The 16,123-nt window shown below is 30.4% G+C and overlaps 5 protein-coding genes across 10 annotated transcripts in view; 2 read left to right on the top strand and 3 right to left on the bottom strand.

Moving 5' to 3' along the window:
- Positions 1-1,529, bottom strand: part of LOC119671570 (ecotropic viral integration site 5 ortholog) — a 33,610-nt gene extending 32,081 nt beyond the window's left edge. For 5 of the 6 annotated variants that reach the window (XM_038082267.1, XM_038082265.1, XM_038082266.1 and 2 more), the window contains exon 1: positions 1,353-1,529. The gene's annotated coding sequence lies outside the window, so the exon portion shown is untranslated. Of the gene's footprint in view, positions 1-1,137; positions 1,237-1,352 lie in introns of those variants that run through there. The other variant, XM_038082263.1, reaches the window with a different exon arrangement.
- A 770-nt stretch (positions 1,530-2,299) lies between these two features.
- On the top strand, positions 2,300-3,216 carry LOC119671569 (putative peptidyl-prolyl cis-trans isomerase dodo). The gene is made up of 3 exons (XM_038082262.1): positions 2,300-2,532; positions 2,602-2,919; positions 2,979-3,216. The coding sequence occupies exons 1-3, from the start codon at positions 2,472-2,474 to the stop codon at positions 3,086-3,088; spliced, it is 489 nt and encodes a 162-aa protein (XP_037938190.1). The 5' UTR covers positions 2,300-2,471; the 3' UTR covers positions 3,089-3,216.
- LOC119671568 (protein penguin) lies at positions 3,143-5,781 on the bottom strand. Its single transcript, XM_038082261.1, has 7 exons — positions 5,270-5,781; positions 5,045-5,204; positions 4,452-4,991; positions 3,998-4,400; positions 3,678-3,931; positions 3,419-3,571; positions 3,143-3,362 (listed from the first exon to the last, which is right to left on the bottom strand). The coding sequence occupies exons 1-7, from the start codon at positions 5,647-5,649 to the stop codon at positions 3,192-3,194; spliced, it is 2,061 nt and encodes a 686-aa protein (XP_037938189.1). The 5' UTR covers positions 5,650-5,781; the 3' UTR covers positions 3,143-3,191.
- Positions 5,782-6,300: 519 nt separating this feature from the next.
- Positions 6,301-8,890, top strand: LOC119671566 (chromo domain-containing protein cec-4). Its single transcript, XM_038082259.1, has 4 exons — positions 6,301-6,923; positions 6,987-7,130; positions 8,288-8,730; positions 8,787-8,890. Exons 1-4 carry the CDS (start codon positions 6,456-6,458, stop codon positions 8,812-8,814), a joined length of 1,083 nt encoding a protein of 360 aa, XP_037938187.1. The 5' UTR covers positions 6,301-6,455; the 3' UTR covers positions 8,815-8,890.
- A 105-nt stretch (positions 8,891-8,995) lies between these two features.
- Positions 8,996-11,414, bottom strand: LOC119671567 (NADH dehydrogenase [ubiquinone] flavoprotein 2, mitochondrial). Its single transcript, XM_038082260.1, has 5 exons — positions 11,290-11,414; positions 11,049-11,171; positions 10,722-10,997; positions 9,294-9,413; positions 8,996-9,237 (listed from the first exon to the last, which is right to left on the bottom strand). Exons 1-5 carry the CDS (start codon positions 11,326-11,328, stop codon positions 9,067-9,069), a joined length of 729 nt encoding a protein of 242 aa, XP_037938188.1. The 5' UTR covers positions 11,329-11,414; the 3' UTR covers positions 8,996-9,066.
- Between the last annotated feature and the right edge of the window lie 4,709 nt (positions 11,415-16,123).

Below are 16,123 nucleotides of genomic sequence, written 5' to 3'. Positions count from 1 at the left end.
TGTAAATAATTGCGGCACAGTTTTGAGTTTTGAAGGTCTCTAATATAATATATAGATATACATATGTTCATATAATTGCAATAATAATTAAACTTAAATACTTTTTCAATATCAGTAAATTGAAAACAAAACAAAATAAAAGTGACGCAAAGGACAAGTGAAGAAGTGCTACTCAACAATCTATTATCTTAAAGTTGTTTTTGTTTTAATTGAAATAAGCAACAATATATCATATAAACGGAATGTACTTGTTTTAATAAAGACAAAAGAGTAAATGAGCAAGTGTTTGGCTAATGAAGGTGGCAAAGAAGAAGCTTCAAGGAATACCAGTTTGATGAGAACAGATACAAGTTACGGATATATTCTCTATACGAACAATAATAAAGCAAATACCACGAATGAAAAGTATTTTATTTATTTTGATTAAACAAGAATTTAAACAAACGAAATGCAAATGAGCCAAAATATTTTGAAAATTTAAGTTGACTTCACGCTATTCGTAGGTGTGTACTCCAGCAAATTTAATATAGCCAAGTCGGGAGTGGGCGGCAGAGCAAGGTTGCAATACATCTACCCGCAGCCGCATCAACAATTTAAGGCAGAGCAGCTAGAGCAGCTATAGCAGCTGATGAAAAGAATATAAACGACCATAAAATGTATAGAAGGAATTATAAAAAACAAGTAATGAAAATTAAAGGATATAAGGGTGACGCTGGATAATCATGTACGCGGCACCTACATTTCGCTGTGCGATAAAATGGACAACAAAAACCCTGGTAGGAAAGAGCATTTTCCTTTAGTTGTGTACGAGTCAAGTTACAGAAACAGCGCAGGTTTTACCAAAAGCAGTACATTTGTACTCGTTAAATGCACGGCAATGTGGTTGAGGGTAGAGGAGGCTGTGTAGACAATTGGTACTGAAAATGGGTGGTGTGTTGTGTTGTGTTGGTAAGAGTCTGAAATGACGCAAGGTGGAGGCTGGCACAACGGTATCGATAAGAAATATAATTGCCACTGCCCTAAAATTTATTCATTATATAAAAAACATATTAAATATAAACAAATTAATATTATTCTACTTAAATAAAAAGAACCAAATGGTGTTTAAAAAAATATTAAATCTTATAGACAACTTACGACGGCAAACTAATTTAGCAATTATTTTTCACTATTGTATTCCCATATTACGTTAAAGAAATTAATACATAAATTCCATTTTTATAAGAATTAATTTATTTCGAATTTTGGTTTATTAAACTTTTTAATACTTTTTTCTTCTTATTTTGCAAACGTCACATCACTTTTCACTTTTTTCCAAAAAGTTTAACATCTAGTTTAAATGATTAAAATACCTTTCATTATTGCTCTACTTAAAGCCAATATTAATCACTTTCATTTAATTTTCACTAATATTTTATCACCTCCAAAATTTTTCATTAATTAATTAAGATATAATCATTATATTTCTACCAAATTAATCCTCGATACGTTACTCTCCCGACTACTTCAATTTTTCAACTGACTTCTTTTTTCTTGTATTCTCTATTTTTTTATTTACTAATATTTCTTTTTTGTACACAAACCATATGGTTGCCAACACTTATAAGAATGGGGTTGCTTTAAAAAATTACCCATTACTCATTAGAGCACAAGCAATAAAATTGTTTGCAGAGAAGTATTATATTTTGGATCCAAAAGTTGAAGTTAAAAAAAATGGATTATGCATTGGTTAATTATTCTCAGCTGAAAAACCTATCTTTTTCACTATGTGTGTTTAAGTAGATTTTTCTAACATAATATATAGATTATATATAAAACGTTTAATTCTAATAATATCTTTTTAACTATACAAAAACCAATTTATTTTTTACTAAAGCGAATTCAAATTAAAAACAAAGCAATATATTTTATAAAAATCGTTTGTTTAATAAACTTACTGAATATATTTTATACCAATTTACGTACAATCCTGAAACTATAATTGACTCTATTTAGAAATTGCAAAAATTAACTAAATATGTTTAACACATTTAAAGTTTCTTTATTAAACTGTTGTTAACTTAAAAGGTCTCAGAACTGTACTAAATAGATAGCATCTCTAAGTAGTTTCATGAGTTGGAAATAACAACCAATAAGAGAGATAAGTATTATATATTTATATATGTTATATCCAGAAATAAATCAAATTTGCTTTTTACTGTTAATTATATGTTAAATTTATATAAAAAACCTGTTCATTATTTAAATTTTTATTTGCTTAATATACATATATTTTTTTATTGTGATATTAATAAAGTATGAAAACAGAGCATGAAAATGTATAATACCTTTTTATTCCGAATGCAACTCTGTTGAAGCGGCATTTTACAATACATACATTACAAAACCTAGCAAAAGTACAGTGGATCGTATAATATTAAATAAATTAGTTACCATCCGAGAAATATATTTAAAATTACTGGAATTAAAAAATGTCTGATAGCGAGCAAAATGTACCAGAAGGCTGGGAAGTACGCACGTCTCGTTCTACAGGTAATAACCATTAGTCTAGTGTCCGCTGAAATCGATTTCTTTGATTTATGCATATATTTGTTTATAAAGGTTTGAAGTACTATTTAAACATATACACAAAGGAATCACAGTGGGATTTACCAACGGCTAAAGCTAACGAACCAAATAAAAAAGACAGTCCTAGTCAGGTACGGTGCTCACATCTACTCGTAAAGCACAAAGGTAGTCGCAGGCCCAGTTCTTGGCGTGAAGAAAACATAACACGCAGTAAAGAAGAAGCACGTGCTATTTTGGAAGACTATCGTCAAAAGATAGAGGATGGCGAAGCCAGTTTAGAAGAATTGGCTCAACAATATTCCGATTGTAGTTCTGCTAAAAGGGGTGGAGACTTAGGAATGTTCGGCAAAGGTGATATCATTGTTGTTAAATAAATAAAATATTTTATAATGATGAGTTTATTGTCACAGGACAAATGCAAAAACCGTTTGAAGAAGCTGCATTTAATCTTAAAGTTGGAAAAATGTCTAAAATTGTGGATACGGATTCTGGCTTGCATATCATACTTCGAACTGCATAAATATTTATAAAGAAATCTGAGTGATTGCATTAATATACAAGTTGTTTTCTTTTTTTATTTGCAAAGTTATTTAAATTTATATTTTCTGCATTTTTAAATAAAATTAATCTGAATTTAATTTTTTTAAAAGCAACTGTGCTCCTATTAATTTACTATGTTCCAATACTTCATCATTTTGCAGCAATTCTTTCAATGTGTCAGAGGTTTTCGTGTTATTTTCCATAATATTGAGTAGCACAAAGTATGCTCGATTAATGTTGCTCCAACTCTTAATCTATATGAGAAAAAAATTAATATATATAGTTCATATAATTTTTTTTTATATATTACCGTTTCTTTTGTAATATTGTTTGTTAAAATGTTTCCGAATGTTTCAGCGTTTTCATTTTGAGATAAACGTTCTTTATCATTCTTAAGGATCTTTTTTAACACAATATGTAGACCAGGTTCTTCAACACCAAGTTGAGTGCTTATTTCTTGATCCTAAAAGAAAACATTTATTATAATAATTATAATATATTTCAATATTTAAATATACTTCAAGATAAGTAGTTTTGTGTTTATCTTAAGCTATATGTAATAAATATACCTCAGCAACTTCTTCCTTCTCATCCTCACCATCACTGTCTGAATTATCTTTAATATTTTCCGTCTCTAATTTAATAATTTTTTCTCTCTTTTGTTTTTTTATTTTATTGGCTTCAGTAACAAATTGTTCTATATCGTGGACCTTTTTTTTTGTTTTTTTTTCATTAGCATCTTTTACCACAGATACTGTCCACGTTGGATTTGCAATTACAGTAGCCAGGGCTTTTGCTGCTTCAACGAAGTAATTATCCGTTACTGAAAAAGAGAAAAACAAAAATCGTATAGAAACATAAAATTATATGTAATTAGAAAAATAATTACATTTTTTTAAGATTTCTGCTGTTACCAAACCAATATGTCTATCAGACAGCCAAAACTCTGGTTGGGATGTAATGTCATTTGCTATTGGTTCTTCAATTTGTTCAAAAATCTCTTTTCTACGTATTTCTTTGTCTTTTTTACCGTACTCCAGACCTTTATCAATCGTATTTATAAAGCCTGGATGAAAACAGTTAGTATCGGCTGGCGCAACCAACCATTCAATAACACTACGTCCCCATTGATTTGACATGAGAGTTTTAAGTTCTGGATGAATTGTATCGAAAATAGCTTTTTTTGTTGCTTTTGTATCATCAAGTGAATTTAAGACTGCTATTATGAAAATATGGCCGTGCTCATGACTGCAAATCTTTGTCAGATGTTCCTTAATTGTCTTTATGATAGCCTAGTAAAAAATGTTCAAAATCTATTTCAATATAAAAATTATAGCACTTACTCTGCGATTCTTTGCAGTTGATTTATAAAAAGTTATTATTGCAGCTTGGCAGCCATCTTTAGTTGTTACCATAAGAGGTATTAAAGATGCAAACATGGTTACTGCTTCTTCAATTTTATCATCATCACATTCATTTAAATATTCCAACATTACAGAGTGAACTAAAGAGCTATCGACTAGTTGTTTATTGGCGACATGTTCTAAATTTGTTTTAACGGATCCCAATATAGAAGCTTTCATATTGGATGTATCTTTGTAGGCGTCCGCAAGCTGTTTAACACTATCATCTTTAGTTTTCCTATAGAGCTCTCCATAAAATTCTTGGCGCATATACGCTTGTTGTTTCGGATTTGCCACAGTTAAATACACGTGGTCGAGAATTTTACTGGATATACTATGGCAGGCCAATTTTACAATGTTGCTCATAAAACTATCGACAAGTTTTGATTTGGTGATTGGAGAACCATATTTGAACATACGCAGTACACAGAAATGTGAATACTTTGAAACGGACATGTCCACGGATAAAGGTAATAATTTCTAAAATGAAATATAATTTAAATAATATATTTTTATTATAAGAAATTACATACATCAGATAACTGCTCCCTTAACGCTGGTGATGCGAATTTCAGCATACATTGTATGATGCGGGCTGTATCATGTGCCATCACAAGTTTCTTTATGACATCGTTGCCACCGACCAAATTGTATAGTTTTTCTACTAATTTGCTCTTGTCCTCGGTGCGTCGACTAAAAATGATAGTGATAATTTCATTTATTTCTGTAATTAACAACAACAAACTTTTAGGAAATACCATTTTAATTTTTCATAAATTTGTTTCGCTTCAATAGAAATTTGATATGAATCCTTTGCTTGTTTACGCTTAAGTTTAAGCTCCTTTTTATCTTTTTTGAATTTATTCCAATCCGTTTTTTCATTTGTCTTGCCTTGTTCATTCTTTCCTTTAGTATTTTTGTTTACAAATTTCGCATTAGCTGTTTTATTACCGCCAGGCTTAAAGTTCTTCTTGTTAGCGTTCTCATTATGTCCGGACTTTTTTATCGGTTTTGGTGTTTTATTACTTTGATCATCATCCCTTTTAAATTTTTTTGGCGACTTAAGTTTTTTATTATCCTTCCGACCATTATTTGCAGAGCTTTTTTCTGCTGGACGTTTGTTTGCACCCTTTATCATATTTTAACTTCACTCTTATAAACAAATCCACCAACGAATCCACGTGCTTGGAACGATAAATAAAAAAACTAACACAAAACAACTGATTTTGCGAGTGATGCCAGACATTACGGTTTTAAAATAGTCATATGTTGTTGAAATATATTGAAGACCATTTTGCACGAAAGAAAATATTCTGAATGCCTGAATATATGCGACAATCAGCTGTTTGAAAGAAACATGCGAAAAATAAATGGTAATATAATAAGGAAAGTTCTGAAAACAGAAATGCTCAATTAAGAGGAGAGACTAATATGAAAAAAAAATTTCTTGAGATATGTAGCGTCAGTGGAATATAGACAATAGAATGAAGATGATAACGTTTAGATATAGTTTTATTAATATTAATTTATGTTAGATCCTGATCCTGATGATGACTCTCAGGGAGAGTCAATTTATAGAATATATTAAAAATTATAAAACAAACGTTGAATTTTAATTTTAACAAAAAGTGACCAATAGCCGAACAAAAAATATATATATATAAACCATTATATAATGGAATATTTTTTTATATCTTAATTTAATTTCGAATATGGCAATAATGGTGGACACATAAATTTCATTTCATTTTGCTTTGTAACAACATTCTCTCGCTACATTTGCCGCTTTTTTATGGGCATTCGTCGCCGCGTCTTCTTACATACACAATTTTTTCACTGGTTGTTAATTTTGTTGTTTGTAAAGTGTGTGTAACTTATAAGCCAAAAAAGCATAGATTCGTTTTTAATTTTAAATTAGTATTTTCGTAAAAAAATATTCTTAATATGGGTCGTGTGCATAAGAAAAAAATTGCAGAATTTATTGGTGCTGATATCGGTAGCGATGCCGAAGCAATGGATGAATCTGATGCATCCGGCGGCGCATCAGAAGAAAATGGTAGTGATAATCGTCGAAAGCGTAGTGATAAAAAAGCAGATGATGATGAGCAGGATAATGAGGAAAGTGATGCCAGCGTTACATCGAACAAACGCCAAAAGTCACTTTCAAAGTCATCGTCTGTTGATAAAGCTGACGAAGACACTACGCAAGAAAATGATGATTCCAATAAAAAACAATCTCGTAAATCTTCTGTAAAGACCAAACGTGGTGCAGGCAAAGATAATAACGTTTCAGAAGGTGAAGTTGAAACAGATGAAGCTCCAAAGAAACGCGCTCGCAAATCCACTGCAAAGGAAAAAGCTGCTGCTGAGGAAGAAGAAGAGGATGAAAGTGAAGCCGAACCAGAATATGAGGTATGTAATAAAAAATATTAATCATATATTCGTAATAGATTTTAAAAATTAATTAATATTTAGGTTGAAGCAGTTATTGACAAAAAAGTTGAAAAAGGCGCCACATATTACTTGTTGACTTGGAAGGGTTACCCAAAAGAAGATGCAACTTGGGAACCGGAAGACTCTATCTCATGCCCGGATTTAGTTGAAAAGTTCAACAAAAAGGTATAATCATCTGTTATTATACATGTGTGTGCGTATGTACGTATGAGTAAGCGTTCGAAAAGTACAGTCACGTAAATATTTTTTCTATGTTTTGTACATCACGTTTTGATTTTTGTTTGTATGTTTATTTTTGTTAAAGACAAGTCAACTCCATAGTGTCTTTTTATTTCTGTTATAGTAATGACGAAGTTAGAGCCATTAAAAAACTCTATTAAAAAACCAACTATTAAAAAACTCCTTTTAATCCCTAATCCCCCTTGAACTTTTCTCTAATATCACTTTGCCACACTATGATAGCCCAAATTGGATTAGCAGAAAATTTTTACAAAAATTACAAAGTATGAAGTGTTTACATAAAATTATTCTTGATTAGTGTGTAAATGAGAATTTATTATATTAAAGTTAGTATGCCCATCTGCCTGGGAAGAAATTTTGTCAGAATAACAGAAATTCATTATATACATAGACCTTATACTTTCTAGCGGTTCTATAGACATTAAAAAATGCATTTAATTGAAATTGAGCAATCAACAGAAGTATTAATCATCTGTTTCATATTCTTTTCGAAGCTTTATGTCGTATTCTAATAATATGTCGTAGACAAGATACTTTAAGTTACTCAAAGATATTTTTTGTCAAATTGATAAGTCATATCTTTTGATTTATATATATTAAAGCTACAATATACAATAAAAATTCTCTAAGCGAACATTTATCGTCAGTTATTTTGTGATTGCTCAAGAGACATAACGAAAGTAATATAGCCCCTGCTGGAAAGGTACCCACACACTCATCTTTTTCAAATTTCCTAACCCATGTAATCTAACCCGTTTTTTTTCTGCTCTGTATGTATTCATGGGTTACAACTACAGACTTTTATTTTTTTAAATATTGATAAAAACACAATATATAGTTTTAGAAAATGTGTGCCCGTTAAGCAGTGGTGTTGCTTCAGTAGATTTAAATATAGTTCGGTGATAACTATATAGGTCAGTCTCACGGAAAAACGATTATCATAATGTTATAATAACTTTGAATTAAGAATAAAATTTGTCGCGCGCGATTGCAAACCTAATCAGAAATCAATCAATATAATTAAATTAATTTTGTTGCTTTTATAAACGACACTTAAGAAAGTATTTGTTTTTATTTTTTAGCGTGCCGCAGAATCAACTAAAGGTTCTAAAAAAGGCGTTGATGCATCCAAAAAGGGCTCCACCAAAAAAGATTTGAAAAAGACTGCTTCCTCTAAAGCTGCAAAGGCTAAGAACGGTGGACAGGCTGATGCTAAGGAGGGTGAAGCCACTGAATATGAAGTGGAGAAAATTGTTGATTATGCCACAGAAAAGTCAGGGCGAATCTTTCGTATTCGCTGGAAGGGATATCGTCCTAAACATGATACCTGGGAACCCGAGGACAATCTTACATGTCCTGAACTTATTGAAAAATTTTTGAAGCAAGTAAAGCATCAGGAAGATAACTCGCGTGAACTTCGCGAGGAACCGAAGAAAACCAAGTTCCTGGTAGACGAGACTCAGCCCAGAACTAGTTTTCGAAGTCGTATAGAACGTAGTTCACAACGTTCATGCGCACGCCAAAGGTAATGATTTGCCACGCTTATCTAATTACTTTATGTAGTTAGTTTTTCAATTTTAGAAAATTCTACGGCGATGCAGAGAACTAGAGATCAACAGATTCTTACTATATACAAATAATCACAATTAATTTTTTATCGACATAATTTTAAAATTACAACAAAAAAAAATCGCAATTAATAAGAAACTAAATCACATACATACCAAATATGTATGCATGTAAAATCATTCATTAAATACAAATAATAATAAAAAAAGAGACCACTCTAGTAATAATTATTAGCTTTTATTAATTATAATTCGTTTTCAATTAAAAATTTTCATTATAATAAACACAATTTTTAAAGTCCGGATTGTACGCCGAAACCGGGGCCTTTTGGTTCTTCAGTTAAAGATGTGGGCTCTCCAGCAGGCTCGCTTGCAAAGCGACCACTCCTTGGTCCTGCAGGAGATTTGCGATCAGCCTTACAATCATCAAGAATTGCCTTCATATCCTTTGCCGTTAAGTCTTCCTATAAATAATTGAACTTAATTATTAATATTCAAGAACATAATTGTACTCGCTTACGTAGTAATCATCATTAACGGCCACCATAGGTGCGTTCACACAAGCACCCAAACATTCAACTTCAGAAATGGTAAATTTACGATCTTTTGTAGTTTCACCAACTCCAATTCCAAGAGTTTTCTAGGTATGAACCAATAAAAATGTATAATATATTTATTAAATATGTATGTATTTATCATATATGTGTATAGATATTTCTTATTGGATAAAGGGGTATGATGTATGATAGAAATGGTACGGGTCACTAGAGGCTTTGTGTCTTTGCAGCTATTACCAAATTGAATCTTATAAGTATCTTTTATACAGAATATATATCGACAAGATATATAAGATTCTAAGTTGGATATGAAATTTTAGAGGTTATAATTTTAAATTTTAATAGATGAAGTTGAACTATAGGACTATTAGTATATTTATTATATATATGATTGGTAAGAGTTTATAGCTGCATGTTCTGCAACTCATGCTGAATCGCAGCTGCTTAGGAAACCAACTTGGTTTACTCTACTATAAACATTCGACGGGGCTGGCGTGCAACACATGGTATTCATAGACGAGGCATTTAAGTGTAAAATAGTATCGTTTGATTCTAAAATATTTAAAGCCGCATAATATATCTGGGGTTTAAATATGAGAAACTGCTTTGATCGTACTAAACATCACATATAGAAGATATGAAAACAGATCACTTCATCGTAGTCTATGTTAGTAATGATGTTTAATACAAATGAAAAGTTGCTCATCCAAAAAGTACCTATCTGTACGTTAATGAATACAACTAACAATAAAATCTATGGGATCATATAGACTAAAATGATAGCTACTTTATATTAATATTACAGATTTCTGATATTACTTATTGTATTATAATAAAAGTATAAATATAGTGTTGGTAAATTTTTAATAGTAAATAAAAAATAATTCTTATATTGCCATCTATTGAAAGTGTGATAGGGTGTAGGAATATGATTCTCTTGAGTAAGAAACGACTGAAAATCAATCAATTACAGTCTAACCAAATTTTTGTATCTCTTTAAATTAAATTTTTAATGAAAACGGCAATAAAACTATATACAATTTTAATTAGCACGCGAAATAAATTTTAATTAACTTGAATAACAATAATTGGAACTGTTTTATATATGAAGTATATCAAGATCACCCACAGTTCAAGGTATATAAGGTGGGTGATTATAAACAATACGAACCACTCTTTAAGTGAAAGAAGTCTTGAAAAATTCTCTATTATTACCATTAATTTAATTATTAATAAATATATATTATTAATATTTAATAAAATAATAAATACTTATAGATTATTTTATTGATTTCATTTTAAATTACTTTCAGTAATTTTAATGAAAGTAATTTTATAGGTCTAAGTTACTATTATTATTGATATCATTTCCATATAAAATTCCAACTTACTTTGCATGTATCCATAATTTCATCAGACCCGCGCAACCAGCAAGGAGTAGTGGTACATACTTGTACGTGATATTTCCCAATAGGTTTACGCATGAACATACTATAAAATGTAGCCACTTCATAAACACGCATATTGGGTAATTCCAAATATTCAGCTACTTTATTCATAGCAGATATACTCAGCCATCCGTTCTGACGTTGAGCCAAATCCAAAAGTGGTATCATAGCACCACGTTTGTGCCCTTCAGGGTAAATGCTTAAAAGTGCTTTTGCACGCTAAGAATAATATTTTAGTTTTTATTTTGTTAATATAATAATTTTTATTACCGTTGCATTTTCGGGAGTAAAGTCAAATGGTACGTCCGGATTGTTTTCAGGGGTGTCACGGTGAACAACCAAATTATCGCTACGGACCACGGCACTGCTAGTAATGGTGCGGATGCCACCGCGCTTGATGATTTCAAATAAATACAAATATTGTCATTTTTTTAATTCATTTAGTATAAAAAGCAGAAAATTACATAACTAAATTAATATTCTTTTACTACCATTAAAAACTCCCACTTACCAAAAAACTAATAGTTTTAGTGGCACAATTTGAAAGCATGGTGAGGCTTAATATCAAAATAAATCTTAACTATTTTATTTATTTCGAAGGGAAACACAATTTATTAAAGATTGTCTGATTTGTAACAACACCAACAACTTTAATTTTTTAAATGACAACCATATGTTTTTGTTTTGACATCAAATTTTTTTTTTAAATTAACTTCAATACAGCGGCTACTACATTTTCTTACAGTGGCTATTATAGCCTACAGCGGCTATAGTTATTAATAAAAACAAAATCAAATATTGGGTTAATTTATGTTGAATCTTCTTTAATACGGAAGGATAATGGCTAACATATACTTGCGGTATACAGAACGGCAGGAGTACGGAAACAGTTTTTGAAATAACAGTTATAAATTCAAATAATCTACAAGAAAAATCTACTCAAAAAATATGAAATCGGGAGAGAAACGACCATCATATATAGCAATCAGCAAGAGAGAATAGGAAGTAATCCGTTGCAATACAAATGGGAGATGGATTATAAGCTTGAGAGGTAAATGGACCGCTAAGCATTTACTGAATATAATCATGTGCCTCAATCGAAATTATTGAAAAGAAAAGATTAACCCAATATGGTTAAAATCTTGCAAGTATCTGCAACGTTTACCACAAACTGATCAATCCGGTTCATGTATGTCGACGAAGACTGTTACAATGCAGATCACACTTTTATCTTTTATAATAGCTTAAGAGATGCAAGCATGAATCGGAACAGTAAATTGGAAAAAGATAGTGGGAAAGGTCGTACCGAGCCATTTGAGAAATAAGTCATACGAGATAAAAGTCCTAGAGACGAAGAAAAAAGATCTGAAGAGGAGAATCAAAAAATAGACTGACAAAGAGAACAGTTGACGTATGTATATAATTAAAAGGTAAAGATGACGTATCTAGGCGGTGTATTAGGAGATAGACCTCCATTGTCAATATAATCTACAGATAATACGTGCAAAAATACTGCCAAAAAATATGTTTTCCGTTGGAATAATTCTGGCTGCATCACTGAAACGTAGAAAATGGCAGGACTGAATGCATATCATATAAAAATAGTATAGTTCTGATTTAATTAAAATGAAATATATGCATATGAATATAGAATATATATAAAGTTTGATGAAGACAGATATAATATTCCTTAATTTAGGATCAAAATATTAAATAAATATTTAAATAACATGAGATGTTAATCAAGAAAAAATTTATGAATCTTTACCGAATTTTGTTAGGTTTAAAAAAATTATTTAAACTTCCAAAACTAATCTGTTAAAAATATCTTTATTCCATCCTCCTCCATTAACGTTTACATATATAACTTTCATACTTAATTATTACAGTTATAAGGCGACTGGATCAGTATTGAAGAAGAAAATAAAAACAATGAATATAAAATGTATTACACTATGAGCATTCAATTTTGATTAGTTCACTAAAGATTACATTCAAAAATTATTATAAATAAATAATAGATGTGGAAACCCGCAGGAAAAAGAAACCGTAATACATTTTCTCTGTGAATGTTTGACTTGGGCGTCCATAAGATATAGGTTCTTAGAAAGATACTCCTTTGATAGTTTCTTTGATAGCTTCTTTGATAGACTGTTCATCAGGGAAGATGAAAGACCTATTAAGTTATCTAAATTCAGCGGGATGGATTTATTCTTCTTGCGAGGACTGTGGTAGCAAAACGGTGAAAAATCGCTAATTGAGGTACATAGAAGTTATCTAATGGCCTGCGACTGCAACCAACCAGTCAATTAATAGGAAGCATGAATGATAAGTCCTTTAATAACACCCTTAATTAAACCAGACAAATATATGAATTTAATTATTTAGCATTGATCACACTTCGAATAACAGCCAAATCTTTTAATAAGACCTTGATTTGAAATAGACATATATAAACAACTAAGCCGGGAAGCCTTAGTGAACATTATTTTAAAGGAAAGTGGAAAATTTATACATATTACTCCCATTAGAATAGAACATTGAAATACACTTTGGTAAATGTAGAAAATAAAAATAAAAAAAAGAAGAATGATAGAAGATGAAGAACATGTATATAAATATCAGGACAATCTGTAAAGAAATTCATGTAGAATAATAGTATTTGGGTAATACCCACTTACAGAATAGTAATTCAAAATTAACTTTTTAGAATATTCTTTTGTCATGCATGAACACAAAGGCAATTTAATTAAAAAATAAACATTGCGAAAAAGTAAAAAACGTAAGAATGATGGAAAACATTAAATAAATTCTACGTTTCGTACGTGAGTTTGAACAGCACAGTTATCAGTGGCGATCAATTGTGCAATTGTGATCCATGCAAGTTCTAAGCAATCTTTGTGTATTGAAGTAAAGGCTGGCATAGTTGTATGCGAACACAAAGGAAGTTCGATGAGAAAACGCTAACAGCAGTAGTTGCTACGTGCTTTCGACTGATACAAGTGTGATGTTGCAACTGTCTACCTTGCAACAAAGTTGAAAAACGAACAGCGTCGAACCAATTTCTTTAAGCCAAATCGTTGCTGGTATCTTCAATATCACAGCTTGATTGCGGATTTAAATTTTAGTAACGTTTCTTGTACACAAGCGGTGGGGTCGATAATTCGATCAGCTCGTCGTAAGTCAAGTCTTAAAATACAAAATCTAAGAAAAGTTTAAGTTTAAATAAAGTGAATAAATTCCATATCGATTCGAAGGAGTAGAACGTTTTACAGCAAAAGGTGTGTGTAGTGCAAATTCGATTCAAGTTATATATATATATATCTTTAAGTAAATAATTATATAATAAAAGTAGTTTAACCGTACAAAATAAAAATCACTCATTTCATACAAACTATATATAAACCGTTAACAATACTTTTCTTCGAAGCACTTCCATTCCATAATTTTTAATCAATGATGCCATGCCGTTTTGGGGTCGACATCCGACTCAAATTAAATAATTGTGCTTGAAATTGTGTCAACCTGTTTTCTTTCCATTTCATTTGAATTCATAATTTGTCTTCGTTTCGTAGTAACGCGTATTTACATTCAAAGTTGTTTATTCACCTGAAGAAAGATGTTCACCTACATAGGTGCTTTGCTCCGTGAGAATCTTCACGGTTGCGGGTGGGTTCACTTCTTCTTCTTCTTTTACTTAATTTGGGTTATTAAGTGAAGACCTCAATTTTGTTGAATAATTTTGTTAAAGTATGCAACAATATATTTACACTTACATTAACTATAATAAAATTAATATTCTTCACACAACTTTTCGGTCATAAATTCTTTGTCGGTTTGGCATTTCTTCGTTCATAATGGGTTACAATTATTAAAAAATATAAAAAATAAATAGTTCACATATGCACAGAAGTTCAAAATTTGGTAGGGCATTCCGTCACGATTTCTGCTTAAATGGAGAGAGATTTTTTTAACAACGTTTAATTGTAGTAAGGAGGGTGGAAGTGGAGTTATAAAATTAGAAGTTTTAACATTGTAAATATTTTATATACTCGTATTTAGAGATTTTCTGCGGAAGTTTTTTGTATATTGATTTAGTGTTTTTAGTGCTGTTAGCTAGCAATTCTTAGATACTTATTTTTTTGTTCTGTATTTTAGTGGAATTTTAGTAGAGCTTTACAATTAAAATGATGTTTCAGAGTTCTTATATTTTTCCTAGTTAGCTGATACTTTTTATAGTCTAATGGTTTATGATTTCATTTGTAGTATCACAACGCGCTATTATTTTAGCTAAAACAGGCTTTGATAGACAAAGAGAAAAATAGTTACAATGTAAATCTATGAATTATGGTAAAAAAGAATAAATTTGGAACAAAAACAGTGCTATCTTGTGTAGCAAAGTTGCTTCTTGCTTTGGTAATGAATAAATTAGATGATCAAAGTCTGATTAAATTACTTTAGTGAATGGTTTTATTGTTTGTATTTCTTTATTTTTTTATATAATCTTTATATTTATATATCTTTTAAAATCTTTAATTCGATCGTATTTTTTGTATATTCCTGTACGTATTTGAGAAAATTCGATTTTGCCTTCATCAGGAGAATGCCTAATATTGTATCTTTATTAATGTATATCTTTATTAATTTCCTAAGACGCTGGTAAAACTCCTTTTAACATCCTTTGAAATAAGAAGTGATAGGTTAGTAGTACATATTCAATAAACACTTTTGTTTTAAAGTCAGAAGATACGAATATTTCAACTTTATTGCCTTTGATATTGATAGTTAGTTCTATCAGTATTTCTTACATCTTATAAGCACGTTTCTGTATTAAATGTTCGCGGTGAGTAACATTAACGTTATTTAGTATTTGCACTATTTTAAGCATTTCGAAATACTCATTTACATGATTTTATTAATCTATCTCAAAAACTTAGATATAAGTACACTAATAGTTAGACAGATCACTTCGATGTATTGATCATCGAACATATATAGTGTATGCGATTAATTTCAAACCTACTAAATTTTTGTTTGAAGAGTATTTTTTTTTTTACTTGAACGGACAATGGTAAATAGAGACCCATGATTTGCTATATCTGGAGAGTCATTGCAACTAATTCAATCAAATTAGGTAATTAATAAACATAAGAATATTCCTTAGTTCAAAGCCTTAATCTTCATTTAAGTCGAAAAAGTTGCAAGTACTGGATTCAGTACTTGCAGATCGGATAAGTAGAAGCGGGTAGGTTAAGTGAATATGTAACTTTGCTTTTAAAATAACTTATTTACGTAGCTATCAGTATTGCGAAAGAAACCAGTGAGTACAGTTAGTTCAAATTTAT

This window comes from Teleopsis dalmanni, chromosome 1 (assembly GCF_002237135.1).
Source record: "Teleopsis dalmanni isolate 2A chromosome 1, ASM223713v2, whole genome shotgun sequence".
In the NCBI taxonomy this organism is placed as follows: Eukaryota; Metazoa; Arthropoda; class Insecta; order Diptera; family Diopsidae; genus Teleopsis; species Teleopsis dalmanni.
This window is presented reverse-complemented; position numbering and strand designations above follow the sequence as displayed.

What these genes read in the sequence shown, in the direction of transcription:
- LOC119671569 (XM_038082262.1), top strand. Translation starts at nt 2,472, where the DNA reads ATGTCTGATAGCGAGCAAAATGTACCAGAAGGCTGGGAAGTACGCACG. An exon ending in ACGCACGTCTCGTTCTACAG is followed by an intron (nt 2,533 to 2,601) that starts GTAATAACCATT and finishes TTGTTTATAAAG; the next exon opens with GTTTGAAGTACTATTTAAAC. An exon ending in CTTAGGAATGTTCGGCAAAG is followed by an intron (nt 2,920 to 2,978) that starts GTGATATCATTG and finishes TTATTGTCACAG; the next exon opens with GACAAATGCAAAAACCGTTT.
- LOC119671568 (XM_038082261.1), bottom strand. Translation starts at nt 5,649, where the DNA reads ATGATAAAGGGTGCAAACAAACGTCCAGCAGAAAAAAGCTCTGCAAAT. An exon ending in CAACTGCAAAGAATCGCAGA is followed by an intron (nt 4,401 to 4,451) that starts GTAAGTGCTATA and finishes ATTTTTTACTAG; the next exon opens with GCTATCATAAAGACAATTAA. An exon ending in ACAATATTACAAAAGAAACG is followed by an intron (nt 3,363 to 3,418) that starts GTAATATATAAA and finishes TTTCTCATATAG; the next exon opens with ATTAAGAGTTGGAGCAACAT.
- LOC119671566 (XM_038082259.1), top strand. Translation starts at nt 6,456, where the DNA reads ATGGGTCGTGTGCATAAGAAAAAAATTGCAGAATTTATTGGTGCTGAT. An exon ending in TTGAAAAGTTCAACAAAAAG is followed by an intron (nt 7,131 to 8,287) that starts GTATAATCATCT and finishes TTTATTTTTTAG; the next exon opens with CGTGCCGCAGAATCAACTAA. An exon ending in CGTTCATGCGCACGCCAAAG is followed by an intron (nt 8,731 to 8,786) that starts GTAATGATTTGC and finishes TTTCAATTTTAG; the next exon opens with AAAATTCTACGGCGATGCAG.
- LOC119671567 (XM_038082260.1), bottom strand. Translation starts at nt 11,328, where the DNA reads ATGCTTTCAAATTGTGCCACTAAAACTATTAGTTTTTTG. An exon ending in CTAAAACTATTAGTTTTTTG is followed by an intron (nt 11,172 to 11,289) that starts GTAAGTGGGAGT and finishes GAAATCATCAAG; the next exon opens with CGCGGTGGCATCCGCACCAT. An exon ending in TTACTCCCGAAAATGCAACG is followed by an intron (nt 10,998 to 11,048) that starts GTAATAAAAATT and finishes TATTATTCTTAG; the next exon opens with CGTGCAAAAGCACTTTTAAG.